The 26,824-nt window shown below is 40.8% G+C and overlaps 1 protein-coding gene across 1 annotated transcript; it reads right to left on the reverse strand.

The window, feature by feature from the left end:
- Window positions 1-10,237: 10,237 nt before the first annotated feature.
- TRHR (thyrotropin releasing hormone receptor) lies at window positions 10,238-23,133 on the reverse strand. The gene is made up of 3 exons (XM_066547442.1): window positions 22,339-23,133; window positions 15,783-16,163; window positions 10,238-15,056 (listed from the first exon to the last, which is right to left on the reverse strand). Exons 1-3 carry the CDS (start codon window positions 23,131-23,133, stop codon window positions 15,051-15,053), a joined length of 1,182 nt encoding a protein of 393 aa, XP_066403539.1. The 3' UTR covers window positions 10,238-15,050.
- Between the last annotated feature and the right edge of the window lie 3,691 nt (window positions 23,134-26,824).

Raw genomic sequence — 26,824 nt, forward strand, 5'->3', positions numbered from 1 at the left:
ATCATTCAACAGAGACTGCAGTAAGTTGGGGGAAAAAAAAAACCACAAAATGTGATGCCCTCAAAATTCGAGGTCCTTTGGCCAGCCAATAAAAATTTGAGTGGAAGTAGAGATACTGAAACACATTCTTTGTTGCTTCAACTTTGATTTTTTGCCCATGATATTACTAGACAGATTAATTTTTTGAGATGCCTTGTTGACATTGAATCCCAGGAACTTCTGAACCCATTGATTTCCTCAACAAAATAAAGACTCAAAATCCATTAGAAATCTTCAGGTTAAGAGTGTGCAAACATAGGTCAAGATTCAATATGCATAGAAAGCTCTTGCTTGTAAAGATATGACATAAATCATCATTTACTTGGTTAAATTCATATTCTCCATATGGATCTCACTTCTTTTTGCTGCTAGGGATTTTGTCTGGCTCTCATTTGCATGCCAGAAAGTAAATACTGGCAAATTCAGACATCATCAGCTGTTTGGGATCCATGTATTTGTAAAGTACTCTGTACACCTATCTCTATATACAAAGAGAAATTATTTAGCTACCATTTATTGAGGATGAATTGTATCTTCACACTGCCTTCCAATTGGCTGCCTAAACTGGAGCATTTAGTGATTCCTATTTATGTAGGGCCATTTATTTATGGTGCTTGCTGATAAACATGAGATTGGCAGAGCTTGTTTGTTTCTTCTCATTTTAAGGTTTTAAACACAGGCATGTGAAACTATGACAGGTTTTCTCTGCTGGCAGAGGTGGCTCAGGTTGCACCTGTTTGGCCACAGCTCTCATGCTAAATTGTATTTTGCTGGATTTTCACTTGGGCTCAAATTCTATTGATGCAGGGTTAAAAAATGATCCAAATAAAAATGTTAAACTTTGATTTTTTCAGTCTGCTCTGGCATTGACTGAGATGAGCAGTGTGTAAGTGCTTGTGAGTTAGCTGAAGAAATGGATGCATGGGTTGCCTTTTCCCTGGCATATGCTGGCTCAGACACACCTAACAGAGGGTCATATCCCAGATTACAGCACTTTCTAGAGTGGAATCTAGAGATTTATAGCACTTGCTAGAGTTTTTCCTTTCTGGAAAGGATTCACTCTTACTCACAGACACACTTAGCCTTTCTAGGATGAGGCCAAAGGAGCACTAAGGAACTGGCTATAGGTCAGCACTGTTAAAAGATGAGTTCTGGAGTTCATCTCTGCAGCTGTATATGAAAGAAAGAGGAAGGGCTGTTTGAAAAAAGCCAAGAGAGATAAAGTTTTCTGTTTTCTCAGTGAATTACATTTAGAAAGGTTTTTGATTTACAGTATGAAACATTTCTTAGTGAAGCAGTTACTCTTGTGGAGAGCACCTAACACCCCCATAAATGAATTTGTGCTAAAATTTATGCAATGAGTGGAAGTAGGAGAACTTTCATCCCACCTGGTTCTCCTGATGGGGTTTAGGTGTCTCTTTATGATTACTCCTCAGTTAAGTAGCTGAAAAGAGAGGGTGGTATTCTCCTAAAAAGCCCTGGAAGCTCACAGCAAAGTTTTGTTGTGAGGGGAGTTAAACAGCACATTTTGAACCTTTGGGGTTTTTTAGTTGTTTTATTTGAAATCTGAAAATGCAGGAAAGCTCTCCTTTTCAGTCTGTTGTTCTCCCTGCATGGATTCTGACCTGTCCCTGCTGCTGTTTGCTGTGGGGCCAGGGAAGTTCCTCCCAGCTCTGTCCTGCCCTCTGAGACCCTCGCTCAGAGACCACCAGGTGTGCATTCATTCCAAGGGATAATACTCTGGTAGGAGAGAATTTTCCTTTTCTGCTGCCAGAACAGAAGAAAATATTGAAGACTGTCAAAACTGAGACATAATTTTTGTGGTTTTCATGTGCCTTTAGGGGCAGGAAACCAGCCCATGAGAGATTGTTTTTGTCTGCTTGAGGAGGTTTGTACCTGCAGTGGGCTACTAGAAAGACTTGAGGGAGAAGGGAAAAAAGACCAGTCTGAACCTGAGAAGAAGCACAAAAGAGAGATCTTTTATGTCCTAGAAGTATCACCTCTGTAGGAATAAACCTATTACCTTTCTTTCTGTGACACTTGGAAAAACTGTAGTTGACAGGAGTTTGTTTTCACTACATCAAAAAAGATGGATCTTGGCAGCCTGGTTTATCCACTGTCTTTTTTTCAGCTTTTTATTTGCAAAAGGGAATAAATATGTTTTCTGTGGTATGCTCAGTGACACCACAAAAGACCATGCCTAGCATGTTGCACACCAGCCATTCATTCTCTGCGAGAGAATTCTTTGATCCTTTGATCTGCCATGGCATTCAAGTGCTATTTAGAATTGTTACTCGCTGAATTTTTGGAAGATATATATTTTTTCACAAAGTGTAAAGAATTCTCTCAGCTTGATTGTGCTCTCAAATAAATCAAAAAACATACATTCTTACTAAATGAAAAATTAGTTTAGCTTTTGCTGGGTTTTCTACATTGATTGATTTCCACCCAGTTCAACAGTGGCATGAAGAACTCTACAAAGTGTTTTCTATAAATTTTACCCAAATAAGATACTGAGAGGAGGAAAGAAACCCTAATAATGCCACAGCTGAGGCAAAGCTCTGACATTTTTATTCAGAGCTACTTTTCTTTCACACCAGTGTCAGAAGACCCTCAAAGAAATTTCTGTGAAACAGGATTGACTTCTCTCTTTTTTATAAGTATGGAACAATTTGTTCCAAAGAGTGTGCATATCATTAACTAAACACTTAAATACACATAGGTGTAATCTGTGTCCTGTCTAGAGTCTGACTGAATAGCAGAGAGAGCATGGAAGTGCCTGAGGATGGGAAGGACACCAGACTGCTGGACAGCATGGGGCTGGAGGACAGTTTTAAACAGGATGATGGTGAAGATTAGCTATAACCAGCCTTGGCAATCAGGCTGTCTGTGGAAACTTTAGAAACTTAACCCTTGATATGATATCCCTAGGCCCAGTCTTGCCCAGGAGCTGGACCTCTCTGCATGACATGCGCCCTTTGTTGTTGGCACGCTGGGAGCGAACGCGGCCGGACAGGACCTGCACATGCTCTGTAACACTGAGCACAGGGAGGGGAATCGCTTCCACAGGCAGAAGCACCATCATGCAGGTGGAATCCTGTCCCCCTTCATCTGTGTGCTGGCACATCTGAAATGCAAGGGGATTTTCAGATGAGATTAGGACTGGAAAACAAGAATACCTTTGCTTTAGTTAGTACTTGGCTAAACAAGTGAAGAGGAGCGGCAGCACCCAAGTACTCTTTGCTCAATTAGATGGATTGCCTTTTTTTTCTTAGAGAGAGAGTGGGTTTGTTCAAGCTCACTTTCAGCAGTGATGACAGAAGACATCACAAATTACACTCCAATTATCATGGCTAAAAATCAAGCTAATTATCTGGGTTTGAAATTAATTAAACTCCTGCCTATTCAAGCCCTGCCCCAGATGTCTTTTGATGGTTTGTTGGGTTTTTCTCCTTCCATGCTGCTCATATCTGTTTTGTGTCACTTCATATATGGATTTGCATGCTTTCTCCTACAGGTTTTGGGTGATGCATTGAATTGCTTTGGAGGTCCCCTTCCCCACACACACTCACCCTGTCTGCTGCCCCTGATTTGTGTCTGAAGTGAATTGAAAAGCACTCCCACAAGTACCAGCGCTGGTGACAAAAATTACCAAGTTCTCCACTACTCTAATATTTACTGTGACTGAAGCAGGTGCACCTAATTGTGTGCATTTATTTTTAATCTTTCCTGGATGAAACAGATGGAATCTCTGAGACAGCCACTGTTTAAGTGATATCTTCCCCCAACTTTGATTACTTTGAAAAGCTGAACTTCCACTGACAGAAAACAAATCCTAATTCAAAGCCTCAATACTTACAGGGCTCTTTAGTTCTTCCTCTCTAGCTTCACAGAGGATTCAAGCTGCTTATACTAAAATATTTTGCAAATTAGGCCTTGAGTATCTCATTTTGCACAGGAACATATTCCATTTTAATTATTCAGCTTAACATGAAAGCGTGTCTAGCTCTAAGCAATGAGGCAGTTTGAAGCTCTGATTAGCTACCCAAACATAAGCACTTTGCAGCTTTGATTACTCATCCAGTTAGGAATAGTTTCATTTCAATACAGAAAGATTATATTTGCAGGAATCTTAGAAAATATTTTCTTTGAAAACAACTATCCTATGTAAAATCAAGGATGTTCCTTGATCAGTCCTCATGCTGATTTATTCAAGAAGTAGTGGCAGCTGAAGGGAGGGAAAAGGAGCTGGAAGTGGGACATGTGATGGACTCTGGTAGCTTTAATCTTATCTGGTATCTTTATCTCTGGTTCACATACTTGTCTCCTCAATTTGCAAGTTCTGAACCATGTTCTTGATATAAAATTCAAATTAAAAATATTTCTTATCAAGTTTTATCCTCCAATTTCATGTGGCATTATTAAAGGAGATACAGTGTAGTGCAATCTTGTGGTATTCCATAGTCCAACTCTGCAATTCTGAAACTACTCATCCTGAAAGACAAATTCTGTTCTACACAAGCAATTCACTGTTCTCTTTCATTTCTATTACCAGCTGGATCAACAGTCAGAGTAATTACTCTATGCATAAGTAATTAATACTCTATATTTCAACCAACTTGAAAAAATACCAAACCAATTTCTGATTTATTTCTATTTATTGCTGGGATTGATGGTAACAGATGAAGAAGCAGAAGGTGTTTTTGCCTTGTCCTTCCATTCCTGATCAGTAAAACATGACAGCAATTTTCAATTAATTCTAATTAATTTCCAATTAATTTCCTCAAATGAGGGACTATGAAAAATTACATTCTCAAGATTGGAGAAATGATGGATTAGTGTGGTACAGCTCCTAGTCATGCTGACAAGGAATGATTCATGTGACATTCTCTCTTTGTGTCACAAGAATTAGGTTTTAAACCCTTTAGTCATTCTGTAAAAGATGCCACAGTAACACACCACTTCAACCTTTACAGTGGTTCATAATTTAATTAAAGAGAAAATTTCCCCTTTTCCCCTCATAACTTGTTTCTGTTTTACAGAGTTACCTGGGGAAAATAAGCTGGAGGATCTGAACATTACTTCTATTAATCCTTTGCTGAATGAACCGTCCCTGGTAATGCAAAGAACCCATTGCTGAGCCACACATTTTGCATTTCATACATTAGCCATCTCCAGACACGTTACTGGGCAAACAACAATTGAACAACTGATAAAAATAAGTTAAATAGAACCTAGGGCATTAAGAAATGCTCTATACATCTTCTCTAAGTAGTAGAAACTTTTCTGAAAATGAATAAATGAACTGGGAGAAATTTTCTGTTGGAAACAATCCAAAGACATTAAGATAGGAAATTTTAACTGCAAGAATAATTTGTGTTCCAATGCAACTGCCTCATCCAGCATCAGGAAAATTCTCCACATTTGTTTCTTCAGTATCTTTGCACAGCAGGGCTCCCCTCACTTACCCCACCATGCAGACCTGTGTCAATGCCTGAGCAGCACAGGGCTGAGGGACACGGGCAGCCTGGCCACTGCAGCTGCCCTGTGGTTGATCCAGTTTGGGCTGAGCAGCATGCAGGAAGCTGCCTGTGGGTCTGTGCCTGGCAGCCAGGAGGCCAAGTGTGTCTTGGTGGACATCAGGCACAGCATCACCAGCTGGGCAAGGGAGGGGATTGTCCTGCTCTGCTCTGAGCTGGGGCAGCCTCACCTCGAGTGGTGGGGGCAGTTCTGGGTGCCACAAGAAAAGACAGATGATAGAAAACTATCAGAGAGTGTCCAAAGGAGGGCAACAAAGATGGTGAAGGGCCTTAAGGAGAAGGCATATGAGGAGCAGCTGAGGTCACCTGGTCTGTTCAGCCTGGAGGAGAGGAGACTGAGAGGACACCTCATTGCAGTTACAACTTATTGTGAGGGAAAGAGGAGGGGCAGGCACTGATCTCATCTCTGTGGTGAGCAGTAACAGAACCCAAGGGAATGGCCTGAAGCTGTGTCAGGGGAGGTTTAGGTTGGATATTGGAAAAAGTTTCTTCACCCTGCGGGAGACTGGGCACTGGAACAGGATCCCCAGGGAAGTGATCACAGCACCAGCCTGACAGAGCTCAAGAAGTGTTTGGACAGTGCTCTTGGGCACATGGTTTGACTCTTGGGTATGGTCCTGGCAGAGCCAGGAATTTGACTCAATGATCCTTGTGGGTTCCCTCCAGCTCAGCTTATTCTGTGAATCTGTGTTTATAAATATAATATGCCTTCATCACAAGTCTGGGCACAGTCTGAGGCCCTCTCTGCCTGTGCTGTGGCAATAAGTGCAGCCAGGACCATGAGCTTCCCAGAAATTGGGAAACCAGGTTACAAAACATCAGAGCAGCATTCATGGAAATAAATGCCCAAAGACATTTTTGCATGGGCATCCCCATAAAAACTCACTGATTCTTACAACCATTATGGTGGAGTGCACTGACTGCAGGATAATGCCCCTGTGATGTCCTCACTGATGCCAGAGTTAAGAGGGTAGCATCTTTCATGAACCTGAGGCATAGGACTTACCAGAGACCTGTACCTGTCTAGTGTATGCCTTGTACAAAGTCAGTCTCTTAAAATAGCAGCTCCACAAAGTTCTGGAGAGCAGAAAGGACACTTGGATTGTGGGGACTTGTGCTAATTTTAATGTGTCTCAAGAGTTTCAATATTTTGTCTTAGTGAACAAAGAAACCATCTGAAGTCAGAAATCAAACTTTGACTTCCTCCCAACCAAAAACCATCAAATGAGATCTGCAGCATGGGCAGGACAACTGGGGATAATAAATGGCCTAGAGCAAAAGAGAAAGAATGCATGAGATAGTATGTTTTCATGGAAAAATAAAAAAGAAATCCTTCTGAACAGACTAGAGAGAAAAATATTTTCACCCAGAAGTCTGGAGATTGAATCCCTGCTGCAGAGCTCAGAGATAACCTGTTTTTCATTTCTCTTACTGATGTCAATATATGTGGATTACACCCACTGTTAATAAACACAGGTTTTAGCCTCTTGAGATATACATTCTAAATTTACATGTAGCTGCTTTGCTGATGGCAGCTGTCCTACATATCCATGGTGTTCACTTGGGTTTACTGAGGGATATCCCTTCAAAGAGTGTCTTTTGAGTATTGAGGGAGAAAGAATTAAAAGAATATGTTTCCTATTTGAGGTATTTTTTGATGCAGTCTTTTATTCCCCACTGTGCATTTAATATGCTCATGTAGACTTGCTGCTTCTGGCACAGTCTTAGAGATTAGATTTCTGAAATACTGACAGAAGTCCAGCAACTTTGCTGAAACCATAATCAGAAATATCTGGCTTTTGACAGCTCTCGTTAAGTGGGAAAAGAAAATCCATTCCAGTGTCTTCTTATTTAAAAATAAATTTGTAATAAATTAGCCAATGCTGTTCTGCAAAGCTTTCAAGCACACAGAGGTCATCAAGAGTGTATTTGTGTTTGATGAATTTGGTGGTAGAGAGAATTTTAATAGCACTTCAGCACAAAGTCAGAATCTTTGAGACAGGCGCTTACGAAACTGTAATTATTTAGTGCTGTAATCAGATGGTATTTATCCCTTCTATACTGCTTGTTCACCATGTCCAGTTGGTCTTTCTTTGCATTGTAATACTCATTTCTATTGTCCTTTCATTAGCCTCTGGTAAACAACAAAATCTGCAAACATGATAAAACACTTTTTGTGTGAAAAACATAATTCCATATTATTTTCTTATTCTTGTTTACAATAGAAGAATAATACTTTTAGGGAGAAGTAGTAACTTTTATCTCCTATCCTAACATTCCAGGCAGGAGAGACTCTTTCCAGAGCACAAGTCAGTTTCAGATCTGGGTGTGAAGGATGAAACTGCTTGCAGAGAACAAAACAACTGCTCTGAGTTTAACTTTGTTATGGACACTGGGTGGAAACCTTTGGAGAAGGGGAGCCATAAATAAGGATAGCAAAGTCATTTAGTTCCCATGAGGTAGAGTGCCTACTCTGACACCAAACTAGACCACCATCCGTTTGCCGGCTCCAGACCCAGCAGGCTCCACATGGTCTGTGTCTGTAGCACATAAATTCCTTTACCCTCACAAAGAGGGTGGCAACGCCCAAAGTGCTTATTTGGAATATTGGCAGGCCAGGCTATCTCCCTGTGAGAGTGTCACTTTGCTGGGCACTAGATGTGCTCCAGGGACTGAACAACAGCTTGGCAGTGCTGGTGGCAGCAGGACAGTGCCCAGCCTCAGCTGCTGCTTCATTCACTACTCTTCACTACAGGCAATTATCACCTGCAGAACAGTATTCCTTATCACCAAAACATTTATTTTAAGAAGTCATAATAGAAGTAGCCTGTTGAACTTCAGCCTGACAGTCCAGAATGTCACAGCCCTGGGAAAAAGAAACTAGAGTTTGTAATTTAGAAAAATGCAGTCTTATGATGTGAGCTCCGTCCATGGCCCCTTATGTTTTCTAGTACACCAGACACAACAGTCTCTTTTCAATCTTGTCACATGCTATTTTAGTGTGACAGCAACAGCTTGTGAAGCTTCTTTGATGTGTAACTTGTTACTAGACGTGATCTCTAAAAAATTAGACTAACCTGTTCTCACTGCAGTAGACATGGCCATCTGCCTCTCCCACACATCCACTGTATCCTCTCACAGCCTTGTTCACTCTTCTAATTGTTCTGCATAAACAGAGTAGGATATAATATAACATTTTAAAATGTCACGTTAACATGATAAAGAGTCAATTTTAGAAGATGCTTTCTCCCTTCAGAGCTGCCATTTCCTATTTCCTTCCTAAATGTGTGTCCTATATGCTAAATAACTTATTAACCCTTTGTAATTTCTGCTCAATGTTCTCCTGAATGACAATGTCTGCCTGAACATAATATAGCCTGTCTTTCAAGATACCCTTCAGATGTAAATCAGTGGCATATGAGACAAATGTGTTATCCCAATTTGCTGGCCGTACTTTCCCCAGACACTGGGAACTGCATCGTGTTATTGCTTGTTTTCTTTCATACAGTTATTGTGTAGAACTTGAAAGAAAAACCTGTTTGTGATCAACAGGGATTTGATCCATTGTTACAGGGCCTCTTTCTGCTGTGGAGCTGGCAGTAGAGTTGCATAATTACATTCTGAAATTAATATAAGCCCAAGGTATGCCCATCACAGATAGAGCTCATCTCAAAAATTGTACTTGTTGGATGGGCAACACTTATTTTAGACATTACCTGTTTCCTGTGCTTTATTTCATTAGAGGCTATGAGCTCAGTTAAGATTTTGGGTGAAAGTCTATTACTATCATCTTATTTTCATTATCCCATAGTTATATATATCCAAGGTATGGGATATAAATGATTGTCTTTGCTGCAGGTGGCTTTTGGGGCCTCGAGGTCACTCTGTTCACAGGATCCACAGTGCCTCATGTCCCCAGAGCTGCTCTGAAGGCAGCCCCCACCAGTGCAGGGGGTTATCCAGCCTCATGTAGACAGTGTGAGGGGAGTACAAATGAAAACATTGAGAAATCTACTACCTGGGATTCACAAAAATCAACAAGATCTGACTGGAGAGGGAGCCCTCTGTCTTTAGGACTAATGGTAGAGCATTTACCTAAGAAATGGGAGGCATGAATTGGGCTTTAGTCCAGCTCTATGGAGTTTAGCCTTTCTGTATACCCTGATCCTCAGGAGACTGAGTTTTCTGTGCATTGCCTTGAGAAAAACTAGCAGATCAAGTAATTCCACTCATCCTTTTGAGGCTGGGTTCAAGCACAAGTGGCTGACATCACCAGAAAAGCCAAGCAGTACCCATGGAGTGCAGGAACCAACTGTGCTGATTTTGGTGGCCAAAGAACAAAGTGGCTTCTGGGCTCTGCCCCTGCTCCCAAGATGTGGGGGGTTTTCTCCTTTTTTATTTGTTTGTTCATTTTGTTTAGTGCTGTTCAATGTAAAATACATTGTAACAGGGACAAGGATTCTATGAATCCATTCCCATTTAAGCACTGTAATTACTGCCAGACTACTGGCACACTGCTCTTCCTTCAGGAAAAAGAGACTGCATTTTTCAGGATCTCATTCCCCTAGAGATGAAAAAGGATGTTGTTAGATTGTCTGTCCATTGACAAGGACAGCAAGACAAAAGGTTGTATTCAAGTAGTTGTTGAAAAATTAAAATTGCAGTATAATTATCTTGCTCAACATTTTATTAAAGTAGCAACAAAAATTCATTACAAATTAATCCCCACAGCAGCATGCATCTGAGAATTACAAAATGCTTCTTTGGAACAAAAATTGTTCTACATTTATCAGTAGTACATTTCTCTGAACAATTTCACACTATTTATAATAAACAAATAAATAAACCAGGTGAAATGACAGAATGAAACCAGAATTACTCTGGATAGGCAAAGAAAAAATTCCCTCCAAACCAGTTGCTCTTACATAGTTTGTTAGAATTCAAATTTCCAAGATTCAACTCCCAAATTATTGAATTCAGGAGTCCAAATCACTTTGACTGAGCCAATTCACTTGCATTCTCTGTATCACTGTATCCCTGTAGTAATGAAAGAATCATGAGAAAACAAACTCTTACCAAAAAGAACAAAAGAACAAAGAAACAATTCTGTCTGAAGAAGATATAAAATATGGAAAGATCATTTTCAAATTTCACTGCAATTTGTAGCAAAAAAACAACTTTTGCAACAAAAGAAACACACATAGCAGAGAAATGAATTCACTGTTGAAAGAACAATTTATCTTTTCATATTCTTGAAATAGTGGTTTTTTTCCATGGTGACAGTGCTCAGATCTGGGGGGTGTGTGAGAGATTTATTCATTTATTTATTTATTGTAGAATAACTTTTTAAAAAACAACCAAAATTGTCAACTTCCAAAGTTACTAATCCAGCCTTCACTGTGTAGCTGGAGAGGTACTGCAGCAGCTCCTTCAGTCCATTTTTCCAGGTAATTGTTTTAGAAGTGATGCTAGTGAGATCTTTATCATCTGACTTGTGCCATCCTTTTCCACAGAAGCATCATAAACCCTTTCACAGCACATAGGAGCTTCTTTGATATATCCTTTGCTCTGAACTCAGGGAGCTCATGTGATAATTTGAACTAAAGTGGGTTACAAATACACCTGACCTTTCTCAGCTGCACAATTTACCTTCACTGATGGTTCTGAAATCTCAGCATTTCGGAAAGGATGCAGCATAGCTCCCCAAGCCAGATGTGAAAGCAGCACCTCTTCTGTTACATTCTGAATAAACTTCTAACTAAAAGTCCAATAAGAATGCAATCCCTTACAGGAAAGATGTTAAATAAGGACATAGGCATGGATTTCAATATTGCTACCAATCAGACAATTCTTCCAGACTAAATGTTGCAAAGGACTTTGCTATCCACAAAATAAATATACAAAGATAGTTATATTACTGCAGTCAGTAGTTGACATCCAGCCACTTTCACTTCTAGCAAAAAAAAAATTGATATAATTATCAATAAATTTAAAACCATGTAATTAAAATACATTCTCACATATATAATTTACAACATCTATGTACAAGAAAAAAGGTTGATGGCTGTTCTAAACAGAAGGGCAAACACAGAAACAGTTACATCAGCATGATATCTGACAAAGTTTTGTAGTGTGAGCTGTACATCAGTATAAAATTAGAATGGATTTCACAACTAACATCTATAAAGATAAAGTCACATCACATTATCAGTTAAAATCACACCTTAGCTTAAATATGCAATTATAAATATTGTGGTTTTGCACACAATTTTGCAATCATAATAATTTCTGTTGGCACAAATAAATATCAGAATGAAATAATTTCATTTTTGTTATTCCCAGTGATGGTGGATACAAAGTCACCTACATGGATTTTAGCCCTTCATGAAGCATCACAAAGAATATGGGCTTAAATACCTCACTTGAGCATCTGTTGGAGCAGAGACTGAGAAAGCAGACAGTTGCTTTTTGAGCAAAAAGGCAAATAAAGGAGAGAATTCACTTCTGGTACTGTTGGTCTATAAGAGCTGTAATTCAGTCTGTGCCCTGAAAGCCTTGAGATAAAAGTGTAAGTTTTACTGTTATTATACAAACACTGAGCTCAGGTTTTACCCAGCCAGTTGTGCTCCTCATCAGACAGCCAGGTTTCCATGGAATGCCCTCTGCCTGCTGCTAGACCTGCACATCTTGCTTTTTAAGTTAGAAAAGCAACTAGTTCTAGTATCTCTTGAGAAATTCTGGAAAGTAGGGCCTCCTCTGAAAGCACTGAATAGAGGCCTGGCTGAAAACAGCATGTGAAGGGCAGAGGGATTTCCAGGCACCAGCTCCACCAGTGGCCTCTGCCCCCAGCTCAGACTGGGAATCAGCTCCCAGCAGCTGAGAGCAGTCCTGGCTTCATCACAAGAGTTTGCAAAGTCAGACACAGGAACTTGCCTTTACTTTGAATGTCTCTTGCCTAAACAGCCATAAATTCCTGTGTAAGGTTCATAGATAATTTAATTTCTCTGTGACAAGTGCTTTGGAGGAAATGTTAAGCAGGTCGTGGTATCTCTCCTTGGCTTTCCCTTATCATGGCAACCTGTAGCTTTAAGCAAGTGTAAGCAGTAAGATGCTATAGAACTCTGTATTTTCACATCAGGCTCTACAAAGGAAAGGCTTGCCCAAAGTGTGTGTCACAGCTACAGAATTGTATTTATGAGATTAATTGCTAGGTGCTAATTTAAGATTACATCGGTATCCTTCTCTCTGACTCTTGAGCCCTAGCCAGCTTTGCTTACTTGGCTGACACATGACTTACTCTGTCATTTTAGTTCTTCCTTCTTTTAAAAGAATCCTGGACATTGCCCTTCCAGTCCTGTGGGGGTTCAGACATCTGCACAGAAATAGACACCACTGCATGTGCCTGCCTGGTGGCCTGTGCTGCTCAGATAGACAAACCTGGCAAGCTGGGAAATGCAGAGGATTTGGGAAAGATTGCAACATGGCCTGCATGAGTCCTGCTTCTGGCTCTGCTCCAGACAAAGCTCTGCCAGCTTCTGGAATTTTGTCACACCTACTCTGCTGGTTAAAACCTCCTTGCTGTTGGTCCCTTCCCTGCCCTGCCATCACTCTGCCAAGCTGGAAAGTGCCCGTGGAGCTCTGCAAAGGTGAAACAGGATAAAGCAAGGATGCAGACAGAGCAGGATACAGACTGCAAAATCACAGAATCACAGAGTGAGTAAGGTTGGAAGGAACCACAGTGGGTCATCTGGTCCAGCCTCCCTGCTCAAGCAGGGTCATCCCAGGGCACATGGCACAGGACTGAGTCCAGATGGTTCTTGAATATGTACAGTCAGGGAGACTCCACAACCTCTCTGAGCAATGTTTGCTTCCTCCTTGCCATGTAGAGAATGCCCAACAGAGTCCTTTGGATGCAGCAGAAATAGGTTCATGGTTTTAACACTTAAATCTGAGGCCTATCAGGGTATTTTTAGTTTGAAAATATAGCTGAATATTAGTGAAAGTAGCTTGAATTAGGGAAGTGGCTGTGTAGGCAAAACAATACTGGATAGGAAAGCCTTACAATGCTGTAGAGACTGCTTCTTTCACCCACACTGGGCAGGTTTGTGACTTGGGGATGGGGCTGTGCAGGGCAGGGAGCTGGACTCGATCATCCTTCTGGGTCTTTTCCAAATGAGACTATTCTGTGATTCTGTGAGTCAGGTTTTTTACATGTTTTTGAATGTCATGTACAAATGTCATGTGCAAAATGTTCATGACACACAGGAACACACAGGTACTTTCCTGGGCTTCTGCAGCACAGAAGTGAGAAAATGAACTTCTAGCAAGAACAAGAGCTGGTCTAGAGCAAAGCCAAAGCAAGACCTGATATTTTGTCTGTAGCTACATTAGGGAGACTGGCCCCAGGCTCCTTATCATGGGCCTGTGTGGGAAGAGCAGGGAAGGGGCTATGCTGTCAAGTAAAAAGCCAGCATGACTTTTCCTCTGACAACAGTTTATGTCCTGAAGTATTGGAATAGATAAACTTTAAAAACACTAAAGATTTAAACATTTATAAAGTGTTATTTTTCTCTGAATTTTCCTCTCTTCCCTAGATATTATCAATATTAAAGCTCTAAACCCTTCTAGTTCTCTTAGATACAATTGGTATTGAACCAAGATAAAAGGAGCTGTTGAAAGCCTGTTACATACTCTTCAATATCTGCCAATTTCCAAAAGGATTCAGTAATAGTTGAGACTTACATTTAAAGTGGTACATCTATAAACCTGATTGCTGAAAAAGATAAGCTATTTTAAATGCTTCTTACTGACTTTTTAATTTGTTTGTTTCCTGCTGCAAATTCATTGAATAGTCTTCCTATTTCACGCTGTTCAAGGTAAAAATAAACCAAAGAAAAGAAAGATTTTGTGCTTTTTGCCATCAGACACCTGTTTATTGAAGCGTGCTGTGATGGCTGCAATGAGATTTGCACTGATGTGGGATGAGGGAGTCACTGGCAGGTAATTACTGCTATCAGCAGCAGTTTTTGTTGCTGTTGGAAGGTCTCCTGGGTACTGCCCACTGCAGGCACACATTAGAGCAGCTCCTCTCCTCACCTCTCATCTTCACAGGGAGTATCATCCCCTGCCCCACTCTGTGTCCATGGACATGTCCTGGCAAGCCTTGCTCATTCTGAGATCACAGACCACTCTTCAGGCAGGTAATGGGAAGAAGGATTTAGGTGTTCTCCTGGAGCCAACTCACCTGGCTAAAGTTAGGTTGTATTAAGTACTTCATTCAGTTAGCCTCAATAATATACTCTTTTCACTCCCCAAGATGCTGCATTTTCCTGGAGGGCAAAGGCAGGTATGAAAAGATTTATGGTAGCTTCTGCAATTCTGTGAGTAGAAACGTCCTTACAATTCATACAGTGGGTGGGAACAGAGCATCCAAACCTCTTACACGGCTGCACACTCAGAACAAGGTGGGGTTCAGGCCTGAAAGAGAGGAGAGAAGAAGCAAAGCGAGAAAGAATATTTTACACTCTCATATAATCTGCAAAAACAAATGAAAACTAAGCCTCTTTGTAGATCCTCTATATTTTTAAGATCTAAATGCATGGGTTCACAAACAGCACTTAAGGAGTATTGTGTAAAAAAAGCATCATGAAAACAGTAATGTGCATCATCAAGAGAAGTGGGTTAAAGAGATGTGCTACTCACTACAGAATGAAAGTGCTGGTGTGTGGGAAAGCCTCTCCTCAGCACCAGCTGTGTGGTTAACCCCCAGATTGAGTCAAGGGGGAAGGCACAAGAAAATGCCCCATGGCCCTCCCTGCAGCCAGTCCAGAGGAATCACCAGCTCAGCACCCTCCTGCCAGATGTGGACCTGAGGCACCACGCCTGAGAACCACTTTCGGATGCTCTGCTAGAGCCCACTGTTCCTCAGAAAAGAAGGCTTAACCTGATTGCTTCTCCCCATCCTTCTGCATGCTTCAGATCCTCCAAGTCCCCCCATGCTTGGCACAAGGCACTTTGAAAACATAACTTTCCAGAGCTGGGCAGTGTCCCTCCCTGCCATGCCCTGTTTGATGCATGACCTGTCACTGCCAGCCTCTCCCAGTGCTGCCCTGGCTGAAAGCTACCCCAGCACAGCCCCATGCCCAGCAACGTGCCCTGGTTCTGGAGGACCCACAGCAGACACTGAAATGTATTAACTATTACCTTGGATGACAAACAGGTATCACCAATGGACAGTTTGGCAGAGGACAGGTAGGTATTGGTAATATCTTCTAGCTCAGTGCTGAAATGATCAGAATCCTTGATGACATTATAATTTAGGGCCATGCTGTAACTGGCAGGTTTCTTCTCCTGCTTCTGCTGGTAGTTGCACAGTTTCCTGAAGGCTGCTCTGAATTTCTGGGACATGAGATTGTAAATGACAGGATTGATGGCACTATTTAAATAAATACAGATTCTGCAAAATAGCAGGAACCAGTTTTCTTGGAAGGGCCTGGAAAGAAAGGAGTTGACAACGACCAGGGTGCGGTAGGGCATCCATAGGAATGCAAATAGGATCACAACCACGGCCAGCATTTTGGTAACCTGAGGGAACACAGAGAGAGACAGAAGAGGGGCAGAAGGTCAGTACTCCCCTTGGCATGAACATGTGCATTCTTACACCTCTAGGGCCAAACCAAACCTCTGGACAGATCCTTCAGTAGGAATTTCTGATGAAAATTTGATTCAGAAAGGTTTTATACAGTAGGAAGTACAAAAACCTTGGCTTCAAATTTTTCCTAGTTTTTGTTAAATTACTCTTTCCAGATGATATCCCAGTAAGGTAACTGTTGTAGACCTCAGACATTTCCACTTCTTATTCTGGAAGAGGGTGTTGATTTAAATGGGAAAAAAAGGACAAAGAGTATTTTTTTCCCAAACACATTATATCTCTACTTTTAGACTAGTATAGCCTGTAGAGTAACTAAACATGAAGCCTTTTTAGGTTATCTGGTTTAACAGTCAGCCTAAAACAATTTCCCAAAGCAAAAAATAAGGAAAAAAAGAGAACAATTAGATTAATTTATTTTCCTCAAATCCTCAATATTTAATTAGGTCTTCATTATTTGATGTTTACTCTGAAAAGCCAAATAAATTTTACAGAGCCAGGGAAAAAAGGATTTTCAATCAAACTTGATTGTTATAAGAACTTTATTCTATTATGTAATTTTCTTTAGAAAAAAGAAAACAACCTTTGGGAATACCCAGAATAGCTGAAAGGAAGTGAATGAGAAATAATATTTAAAAAATACACTTTAAAAGTAGTCTTTCTTTTGTAAATAATTTAATTCTGATGTAGACAGTATTCAACAGTCTCTACATTAAAGAAAGTTTGAAAGGTATTAATAAAGAAAGTAGAAAGCACACAGAAATGTGATATGGGAGGATATGCTGGCACACCTTCATGGAAGTCAGGAGATGACTTGGTTAACTGTGTGAAATAGAAAGTATTGGCACACATTTTGGTGAGCTATGACTGTTTCTTCTGATTGTACCTTTATAAGAGTTTCCATAGGAAATAACTCCACTAAGATCACTCACACATGCTAGTTTTAGAATTGGGCTTTAGGTTGAAGTTGTGAGTATATAATTATGTTGTCTTCTGACCAGATATGCTCATTATATAAAAACCTGCCATCACAGTCCCTAATGAATGTAATGAATTTCTCCTATCTTTCAAGAAAGACACACTTTTAAGCCAATTTGTTTGGTTTGTTATAGGTATTCTAATAAAGAATGTGATGAAAATCAAAGATACTCTACAAATTGATGTATCTTTATCTATTTATTGGTCTTTGAATGTGCATATTCAAAGGCTGCAATTTTATCTTAGTTCTTCCCTCACCCTTATTTTTGCTTTCTCTACAGCTGTGTTCAGTGGGAGTAAAAATAATGAGAAGTGAGACTGAGAAATGAGACTGAGAAATGCTATCTATCTCCTTTTTTGTCACTTGACTGATACATTTCATTATGACTTCTACACTGTTTTTGTTTTCTAATTTTCTGAGCACAGTGGTTGTAATAGAGCAAAATACAAACATGAATGTTCCAGGTAACTCAAAGGATGATCTCTCCTTATCTCCACTTCTGAAAGGGCCATGCCTGTGAACACGGTAGCAGGGAGAGAGTTGACCCAGTACTGACCCATTCTGGCTCTCATCCCTCCAGTTCAGCTCCAGCCTGTGCCTCCAAAATGAGCAAATCCATTCAGTGGAGAACAATCATTCACTGTAGAAAATAATCCACATTTAAAGGAAGAAAGCCACCGTTTGTGGAGCCTGGGTGAACAATGGGACAGAGCCAAACCAACAGATGTATTCCATCAGCTCAGGCATTCAGGGCATAACAGCCTACATGTGCATCAGAGTACTTTGCTACCAGAAGCTCAGCAGGGCACTCCACTATGGTACCTACCAGTCATTGGCAATTTACATTTCTTTCAGGAAAAAATTGCTCAGAGGATCATTTGCAGTGTTGCAGCTATCAGCTTGAGTCTGGACTAGAAGTAAATTATTCTTACTGTCAAGGAGGGGGTAATCCAGAGTGACACAATTAACACTGTACAGCAGTAAAAAAAGACTGTTACTGCTCAAGTGACTGTATCCCATACACCACAAATACATATATATATATATAATATATGTATGTTTGTATGTATGTATGTATGTAGTGTGAAAATTATTAGCTGAATTTGTGTATATTGGCATTTGGATGCACATTTTCTTTTTAACAGCATAAGCTTCTACTGCTGGAAATGAAGCATTCTGTAGAGCTGTTTTCCATTCTGCTCAGGTCAACGAACCAACTCATGTACTCATATGCCTTCACAGAGTCTACATGCAGTGCAAGAGAAGAGGCAGAGCCCATGGGTGGCATCTCTTTGGTGGCATCTCTTGGTGGTTCGGTCCATGCAGGACAATGAGGAGAATTCACTATAATTTTTAACTGTCTGCAATACATATCCTTGCAGAGTTGCCAAAAATAACAAACTTCTCCCAAGGTCACTATTGCCTGTCAGAAATTCAGTTTCCTGATCCATCTGACCAGCTGTGGTTGTCTCTGAGACACACGATGAGGCCCTGAGTTCAGGTAGTTATTTGCTCATTGGTAAATCCTCCTTAGTCTGGCTCTGGAGTGGTTCCACCTACCTCACACCACGACCTGTGTGCAAAGGCAGCAGTTCTGAGGAGGTGCTCTGGCAAGGCTTACTTAGTCCCAGCATGGGGATTGTCACCCCACTGCAGGGTGAGGCACCACTCAGGGCTTCTGACACAAATTCACCTCAATTTGTGTTATAGGTGAACCCATTATCTAAATACCTGACTGAGGCCAAAGCTTCATTCTTATCCACACCAAAAGTTTTTATTGCTGAACATAAATTGTTTAGAGGAAAGTTTGGTCCTCTTTGTTTAAGCAAAATGCCATATCCTTTTTCAAATCACTTCATGTGAAACAAAACTAAACATATATTGGGAAGAGGCTAATTATTTTGATATCAGTGGAGTGCTAAGAGGACAAATTTTAAAAGAACATGTTTTTTATTACCTGTGAGCATACCAAAGCTCCCTGAAAGCAGCAGCACTACATCCTCAATTCACTGCTCAGGTGAAGGCAAACACACTGATTGTTCTTTTCTTGTGGATGTGCACTGTATGTCCTATGCTCAGGGTACAAATTATTCTTAGGGAGATTGAAAACATGGTAAAAAGACTTTGAGCAATTTCAGCTTAGTCCAAATTTCAAGTGTAGTTTGAATGATAACAAAAGAACTTCAGATTGAATATGGTTCTGCCTGTACATAAACATTCTTCAGGCCCTATCTTTTTATTTCTGAGGATGCTCTAAAGAATATTTAAAATATATATTACTAAACAGAGTCCCAATATTTTAATTCTGAACTAGTATCCTCTTTTTCCTCCCTGCTCCAAAACCTTCTTATTCTAAGGAAGGGTTTTTATTAAACATTTTCATTATCCTGGTACGAACAGGTTAGTATTGCTTCCTTCTCCTTTGAGTACTAATCTTTCTTACACTGATAGTAAAAGCAATAGTCACTCTGGTGTTTTAAAGCATGTAATAACATCTTTCTTCTTGTGCCTGGTTGTGTTCATTGCAACACACAGAGATTGCATATCCCAGTCCATGATTTCCTAATCAAAAAGAAGTTGTGCAATAAGAAGGAGAATTAAATAAATAGAAGGATTAAGGTCTTGATATACTAACACCACAAGTGAAACCAAGTGATAAGATTGAGGATTTCATGTAAGCCGTGTCAAACTTATCTTGCACTGCAAGCTGGAATCTGTGCTTGTTGTGCTGTGAGAGAACAGAGGGATTTCTCTGGTGAGCAGGTCATGACTGCAACACTGCCCAAGAGAGGACTTTCTCTAGAGGGTCTACCTGCTATTCCTGACCATGATAGCCACAATGACCTTAGATTTGATTGGACTAATCAAGTAACTTTGTGAGATACACATACTGTTAAGTGAGCTGGATTCCATCTCAAGTTTAAACCAACATGTTTGCTATGTAAGGCTGCATTTATTTTTCTCAGTCACCTTGATATCTGAGGAAAGTAGGAATTCCTTTGGGGAAAGTATGAAACCTTCATGCAAACATGCAATTCAGTATTCATGCTATAAATGGAAAAGAAAAAAAAAATCTGTGATCTGTGGGCTGCAGGACCCACACTGAAACAGAGGAAAAGGGTGAGAAGGAAGGAATGACAAGGGACCAACCTGTGCAACCTGACTGCAGCACTCTCTGGCCCCACACTGCTGGTGGCTGCAGGGAAGGGACTGAGTGTAACTTGTGGCTATAACAACGGGCAATCAATTAGCGCTATTAATTTTCCCCAAGTTGAGTCTGCACTGCCCAATAACTGATAGTTTGTTTGCCTGTCCTTGTCTTGGATCATGAAGAATAGGAGCACTTCCCATTTTCTCTCCCATTCTCAGCTGGAGCCAATCCCCCTATAGAAACATGCATATGTTTATTTTCATAGAATTGTTCTTGGATAAATATGAGAACTGCTACAGAAGTAGGAAGTTCACCCCATATTTTCAGACACCTTTTCTACAGATCACATGCTGGATATTGTACACTCCTCAATCCCTGTAGTGCAGCACAGGTCCAGGAAGACACAGAGTTTCACATTTCAGCAGGACTCACTGTGAGGCCAGACTGTATTGTCAGCTATATGTGTCCTTGTCAGCATGGCAGGAAATTTTCTTCTTTGTGTCTTAATAACTGTTGAGATTCTAGATTTTTTTTAATATGTACTTGTTTTTTCACCTTTACTCTTGTTTTTCTTGTTTTTTACACCATTGCCTATCTTTTGCATGTTGCTATTATACAAAAAATATTACTAGTTGTGCCACGCTATCCTTGCTTTGCTTCCTGTGTTGTACTATATGCAAATTCTAGCTTTACTTAAAATGAAGCTGCTTTAAGCAATCAGGTTGCTTGGGCTTTTAGAGGAAGTCTTGCTGTCTTTACAAGACATAAAAGATATCACATTATAATCTTCACTTTTTGGTTTCATAACAGTGTCCATATTCATCAGTGTTCAATACATAAGATTTGTTTGATTTTCAAGTGATACTGGCACATGTAATCAAGTATAAAGTGATATTAACTTGAAGAGCAGGTTATCTTCTTCTACTAATTAATGGACAAAGAAAAACAACATTAAACACTTCCTGACTATTAACTATAATTGGTGTCATAATTAAATTTAACCTAGCCCACGTATTTGTGTTGTGTGTTTCCAAGCATAGCTCTAGTGCTCTCTGAGGGCTCAGTGCTCTAGAAGGCAGCTCAGGTAACTTCTGAGATTTTTGCCATCTCTGCGATAGGAGAACATGGTCCCTCTCATAACAGTAGCAATTGAAGCAAAATAAGAAGAATATAAAGAGTAAGAAGAATATCCCCAGAGCCATCTGCAAAAGATGCACCCTGTGTTTCCTATCACTGCACCAGCTGAGCTGCCTGCTGCACATCATGTGGTTTACTGCAAACAGCCAGCAATTAATCTGCTCACTATATTCCACTGGTATTATTACACACAGCAGCATACATATTCAACAATATAAAAAGAACCTAGTCAAACCTATGCCTCAGTTTTGAGCCATCGGTACAAAAAAATATTTTCTGAAAGACAGAGAAACAAAGATATTTAGCATTTACAAAGCAATTTAGATACAGACTTCCTTAAACAGACTTTTTACAGGAGAGTTAGAGACATGAAAATTTACATCTTGACTGCATTTGCTGAGTGACATAGTGCTTTAGCTGGGACTCAGCCTCAAGTGTCCCAAACTCCCAGGATAGTTCCTTCCCTTCAAATCTCAAAAATAAGTCAAGAGTCACTTTGTATATTTGGCAAGATTACTAATAATCTGTAATGTAAGGAAATTATAGTTGAAAATGTTTCCATCCTATCTGACACTTCCTAATTGCTTTCTGATATAGGAAATAAAGTACTGTTTTGTTTTGGTTTTTTTTTTTTTTTTTGGTCCTTGCAGTAGGTAATAATGTACAGGCAAGAAAAAAATGTATTTTTATGTATATGTGTATGTATCACTGATTTTAAACTTGACTACTTAAAAAAAAGGAAGAATGGAAGAATGTATTTTACCTCTTTCCACAGCTTCAGACAAGGGAGCTTTAAAACAAGTTGTTTAGGTTTCAGAAAGCCATTTCAAATCGTTGTTCCTACCTGCCTTCGAGAAGCAATAGTGCTATTGAAACTCCTGTTAGTCATCTTGGAATTCACAGGCTTGCTTTGGTGAGCCACATCATTCCTCCAGGTCTTAGAGTTTTCTTTTGGGTCTGAAGGGATGGGGTTCAGGAACAGTATTCTAGCAATCAGGCCATAGAGCACAGTTGCCAATACCATTGGCACAACATAAAATATACCAAAGTCCATCATGTAGATAGGAGAGTAATAGCTCCTGGAGACCTTGTAGCCACAGGACACAACAGTAGTCTCTTTGTAGGCTACTGTATTAAGGTCTAGCAAGAAAAACCAGAGCATACAGTATATGGAGGTGAAAGCCCAAACAAAAACAATGATCTTTTTGGCTCTTGAAAAAGTGCAGAGGAATTGAGCTTTGATTGGGTGGCAGATGGCTATGTACCTCTCAATGGTGAAGGCAGCGATGGAAAAAGAAGAAGCGTTTATTCCCAGGTACTGGAGATAAGTGATGCAGAGGCACCCGACGTAGCCGTACACCCAGGATCTGTACAGGCTCTCTGTGATATTGGGTAGTCCTGCAGCCACAAGCACCATGAGATCTGCCACGGCCAGGCTCACCAGATAGCAGTTAGTGGGAGTTCTCATGTGCTTTGTTCTGAGGACCACCAAAACCACCATGATGTTGCCCACGATGCCCAGCCCGCAGATGAGGAGGACCAAGAGGATGGTAACCACTTGGTATTCGGCTGTAATGATCTCCTGGCTCGATAGTGGCAGCCCAGTCTGGTTCTGCTCGTCTCCTGTGCCATTCTCCATCTTCACCAGCCCACTGCTGCTTCTGCCAAGCACTCGATCTCAGCACCTGCTCTCCATGGTCCCCTGCAAAAGGGTCACTGGAGCAGAGTGTGGGTGAGCTGCAGCCCCAGAACACGTTCTCCATGTAGGCACAGTCCCATTCCTGTACCGTCCTCCACTCCCCCTACAGCATCTGAACTTTCAGTCTGTAAAGTCAACTATGGGATGGGTTAGTCCCTCTAAGGCCCCAGCTCACTTGCACAGGCTAAAAGGCTGTTTCCTCACAGCTGCTTTGAGGCATTCGCGAAAAGCCAGCCCGTGGAGGTGGGAGTTTCCTGCCTGCAGTGGCAGGGAAGCGCAGCCCCTGCTCTGCCAGCTGCTGAGCCGCCCCGCGCTCCGGCAGCGCCGCTGGCCAGGAGGAGCCGCCGCGCTCCGAGGGTGGAGACAGCAGCGGGAGGTGAAACCAGAGGGATCCGTGAAGGTTTTCTGCTCCTCGCCGCTCTCCCTCTCTGCTCTCAGGCAGCTCTCATGACAGCATCGATCGCATTGATCCGCGCTGGCAAACAAAGCGTGGCTGGCTTTTGCTGGCTGGCAACAAAATTGCACTGATTTTTAAAATTCTGACTGCTGGCATGCCCTTGTGAAAAGTAATGGCTATTTACATTTGCCTCCTGCTTTGCAAGGAGTCCCTTCAGGGCTTTACAGAAGCAAATGCATCCCAGCTCTTGAAAATAGCAGGAAAAAATGTAGGGGTCTTTTTTACTTAATAGAAAATTCTGTTCAAAACCTCTACCACTACAGCTGTCATCACTCCTGAGTCCTTTCAACTCTTTTGAATCGCAGCAGAGCAACAATAAAATGATCACAACACAAATTGCTTCTTAACGAGATCAGTCACACAGGCACACGTGTGCATGCACACAACACAATGTCACTAATCTACTACTCTTTCCCCAATGTACATTCTCCTCTGATTGAATAAACTCCTCCATGGTCAGTCAGGTTGTGTAAAACCACAGACAAATCAAAGACTGGTGGAAATAACTGTTTTGAGCAGTGCAGATGAAACCCTACCAATTCAGTAGCTCAGCTGCACCTGGAGACTGCACTTTCCTGTCTCACTTGCTATCTAAATGCATTAGTGAGAAAAACAATAGCAAACCCTTCTGTAAGGCTTTGTGAAAGTGCCCTTGTCAGCTCCCAAACACAGTCTCTCAGCCCACCACTTCTCCTTATGCTACTGTGTTAAAAGTTTGAAGAGCAAACTTGTCTTAAATCCCTTATTTTTCTGCATTTAGGGCAATTGGTTTTGCTCTTTGCTCAGGAAGCAAAAGGTTCAACAAAATAAAGTGTTGCACAACTGAGGAAAGGCATCTTGGATTTCAAAACAGACTGTAGTGTTTAGCATTGGCACATGTTTGCAAAACTAGGACTTTAAGTAGACTTAAACAGGTGGTGACAAAAAGAGAGTATCACCTGAATGAGAGCTGAAAATCAGACTCAAACAATTCCAGAGGTTTGAAGCCACTCAGTTAATGTTTTCCAGCCATTTTTTCCATTTGCCTTTTCCATTTGCCTATGTTGTGATCACATACTTTTTATCTGTAGATCCAAGAATACTTAATGAAGTAAGGCAAATATAATTTTTCCTGTTTAATAGATTAAGAAACAAGAGTGAAAAGAATTAGATTGTTTTGCCAGTGGTCTTGCAGTGGCCTATGGGAAAATGCAGGTTGCTGATTACTTCACCAACAGTATATCAGCAGAAACATATAATCTTGACTGTCCTTCATACCATCTGCAGATCCTATTATTTTGGACACAGCTGAAGGAGGAAGGTCAGTACTACTGTAATGCCTGGGTGTCATAAAAAATATTACTTCCAGCCCCTCTACACTCCACAACATTTTATCCTTCAAAATGGACAGCTTTCCCCTTCCATGCTTTTAAAGCTGTGTGACCATAGTGGGGGCAGCCCCTGATGTTCAAGCCTGCAGTATAAATAGCACCACAAGGGAGCCCAGGACTGAGAGATCACAGAGTTGGTGTCAGCACTCAGGGACCCAGCAAGGCACTGAATCAAAGATTCAAACCAGGAAACTGAGAGAGATGGCTCTGTGGATAAACTCCTCAGTCCTCAGGGACCTCAGCTGAATTAAAAGTTTTTGGCACCTCCATAGACTGATTCCTCCTTAAGGGGTGACTGATGCCCTTCTGCCACACCGTCACACAGTGAAGTCTTGCTGCTCCTGTTTCTGTATATCCTGCTGGCTTATGGAGGCAACCTGCAGGTTCTGATTTGGCCTGAGAATCAGCACATCTGAGAGCACGAAAGTGTTTGCAGTGCAGGAACTAATGGCTGAGGACATGGCATGCAGAGAAGCTGCGGAATATTTAAAAGGCCAGGATTTTGAAGTAAATATTGGAGCTCTGGAAGATGTACAAGACATGTATTATCTGATGGTTGCCTCATTCTTCTGCATCTGCTTCTGGTCTGTGTCAGAGAGAGGATGGACGGCCTTGTCTCAGTCACTTTTTATGAGTTTTTATCAAGTGCTGCATTCTGGTCGTGAAAAAGGTACAGAGTTGTCACTGTATGGCTACAAGGAAATAAATCTACAGAAGGCATTCAGAGGATTTAATCAAAAGCAAAATTTTAAGTATTTTATCAAAAAGTAAGTATTTTATGAAAATACTATCAATATTAACATACTAAAACATTAACATACTACCAGTATGAACACAAGTAAATATTTTCCTTTTCATAAAATACTTCCACAACCTACAATGTTTGTATAAAACCTGCAGTAATTGCAGAAGGAATTTCAAGACTGGAAATATAAATTCCATGTAATTAGAGCATCTGGTGCTGTGGATTTTGCTGAAACATCATTTGATTCACTTTGCCTGATACATTCAAATTATCCTTTCAACAGGATTATCAGTCGGATTCAGATACTGAATCTGGGAATCAGTACAAGACCAATCTTTTCTCCCAGCTGATGCTGTGCTAATGCAATTCTCAAAATATGGTGGCTAGTTTCACAAGCAGCTCAGCATGAATACATGCAGGCCTGGCAGCTGTGCCAGGGAAATTTTGACAGAAGGTGGCCCAGAGACTGCTGTGAAACTTTTACTGCATATTTGTTACGCCATTTTATTCCTGTACCTGTTGGTCCAGCATCAGTTGACACTGCATGTAGAAATGAGGACAGACACAGTTTGCAAGTCGACAACAACGAGCAGAAAAACAAACCCTGGAAAAATGCTCACTTTTGCCAGTGCATCTCTTTTAGTCCAACTGTTGGGGCAGGAGGGAGAGGGGAAGGCATGGTGACACCACCTGGTCTACATATGCTTAGCCAACAGTATCCTTGTCCAAATTGTTTTCCCATTTGTCTCAATTAAAATGTGTCTCTGCTCACTTGAGTCACAACTAACCCATAATAAATTGTCTGATAACATTAAGTGCACACTGAGGTGGAACAGTGAATCATTCTAAACAGCTTACTCCACTATATATAAATTATTCTTAATTCTTTTTCTCTAACTCAGATCACTTCCCCAGCAGGCCTTTTCTGTTTTGATAAACAACTCAAACAAAAAAAAAAAAAAAAAAGGCACTTTCACAGTCTATTACCTCCTGTACTCAGGATTCATAAAAAATCACAGCTAAGTTGGATTCTTTACTCTGTGTCCACCTCTGATGGAG

This window comes from Molothrus aeneus, chromosome 1, assembly GCF_037042795.1.
Source record: "Molothrus aeneus isolate 106 chromosome 1, BPBGC_Maene_1.0, whole genome shotgun sequence".
Classification (NCBI taxonomy): Eukaryota; Metazoa; Chordata; class Aves; order Passeriformes; family Icteridae; genus Molothrus; species Molothrus aeneus.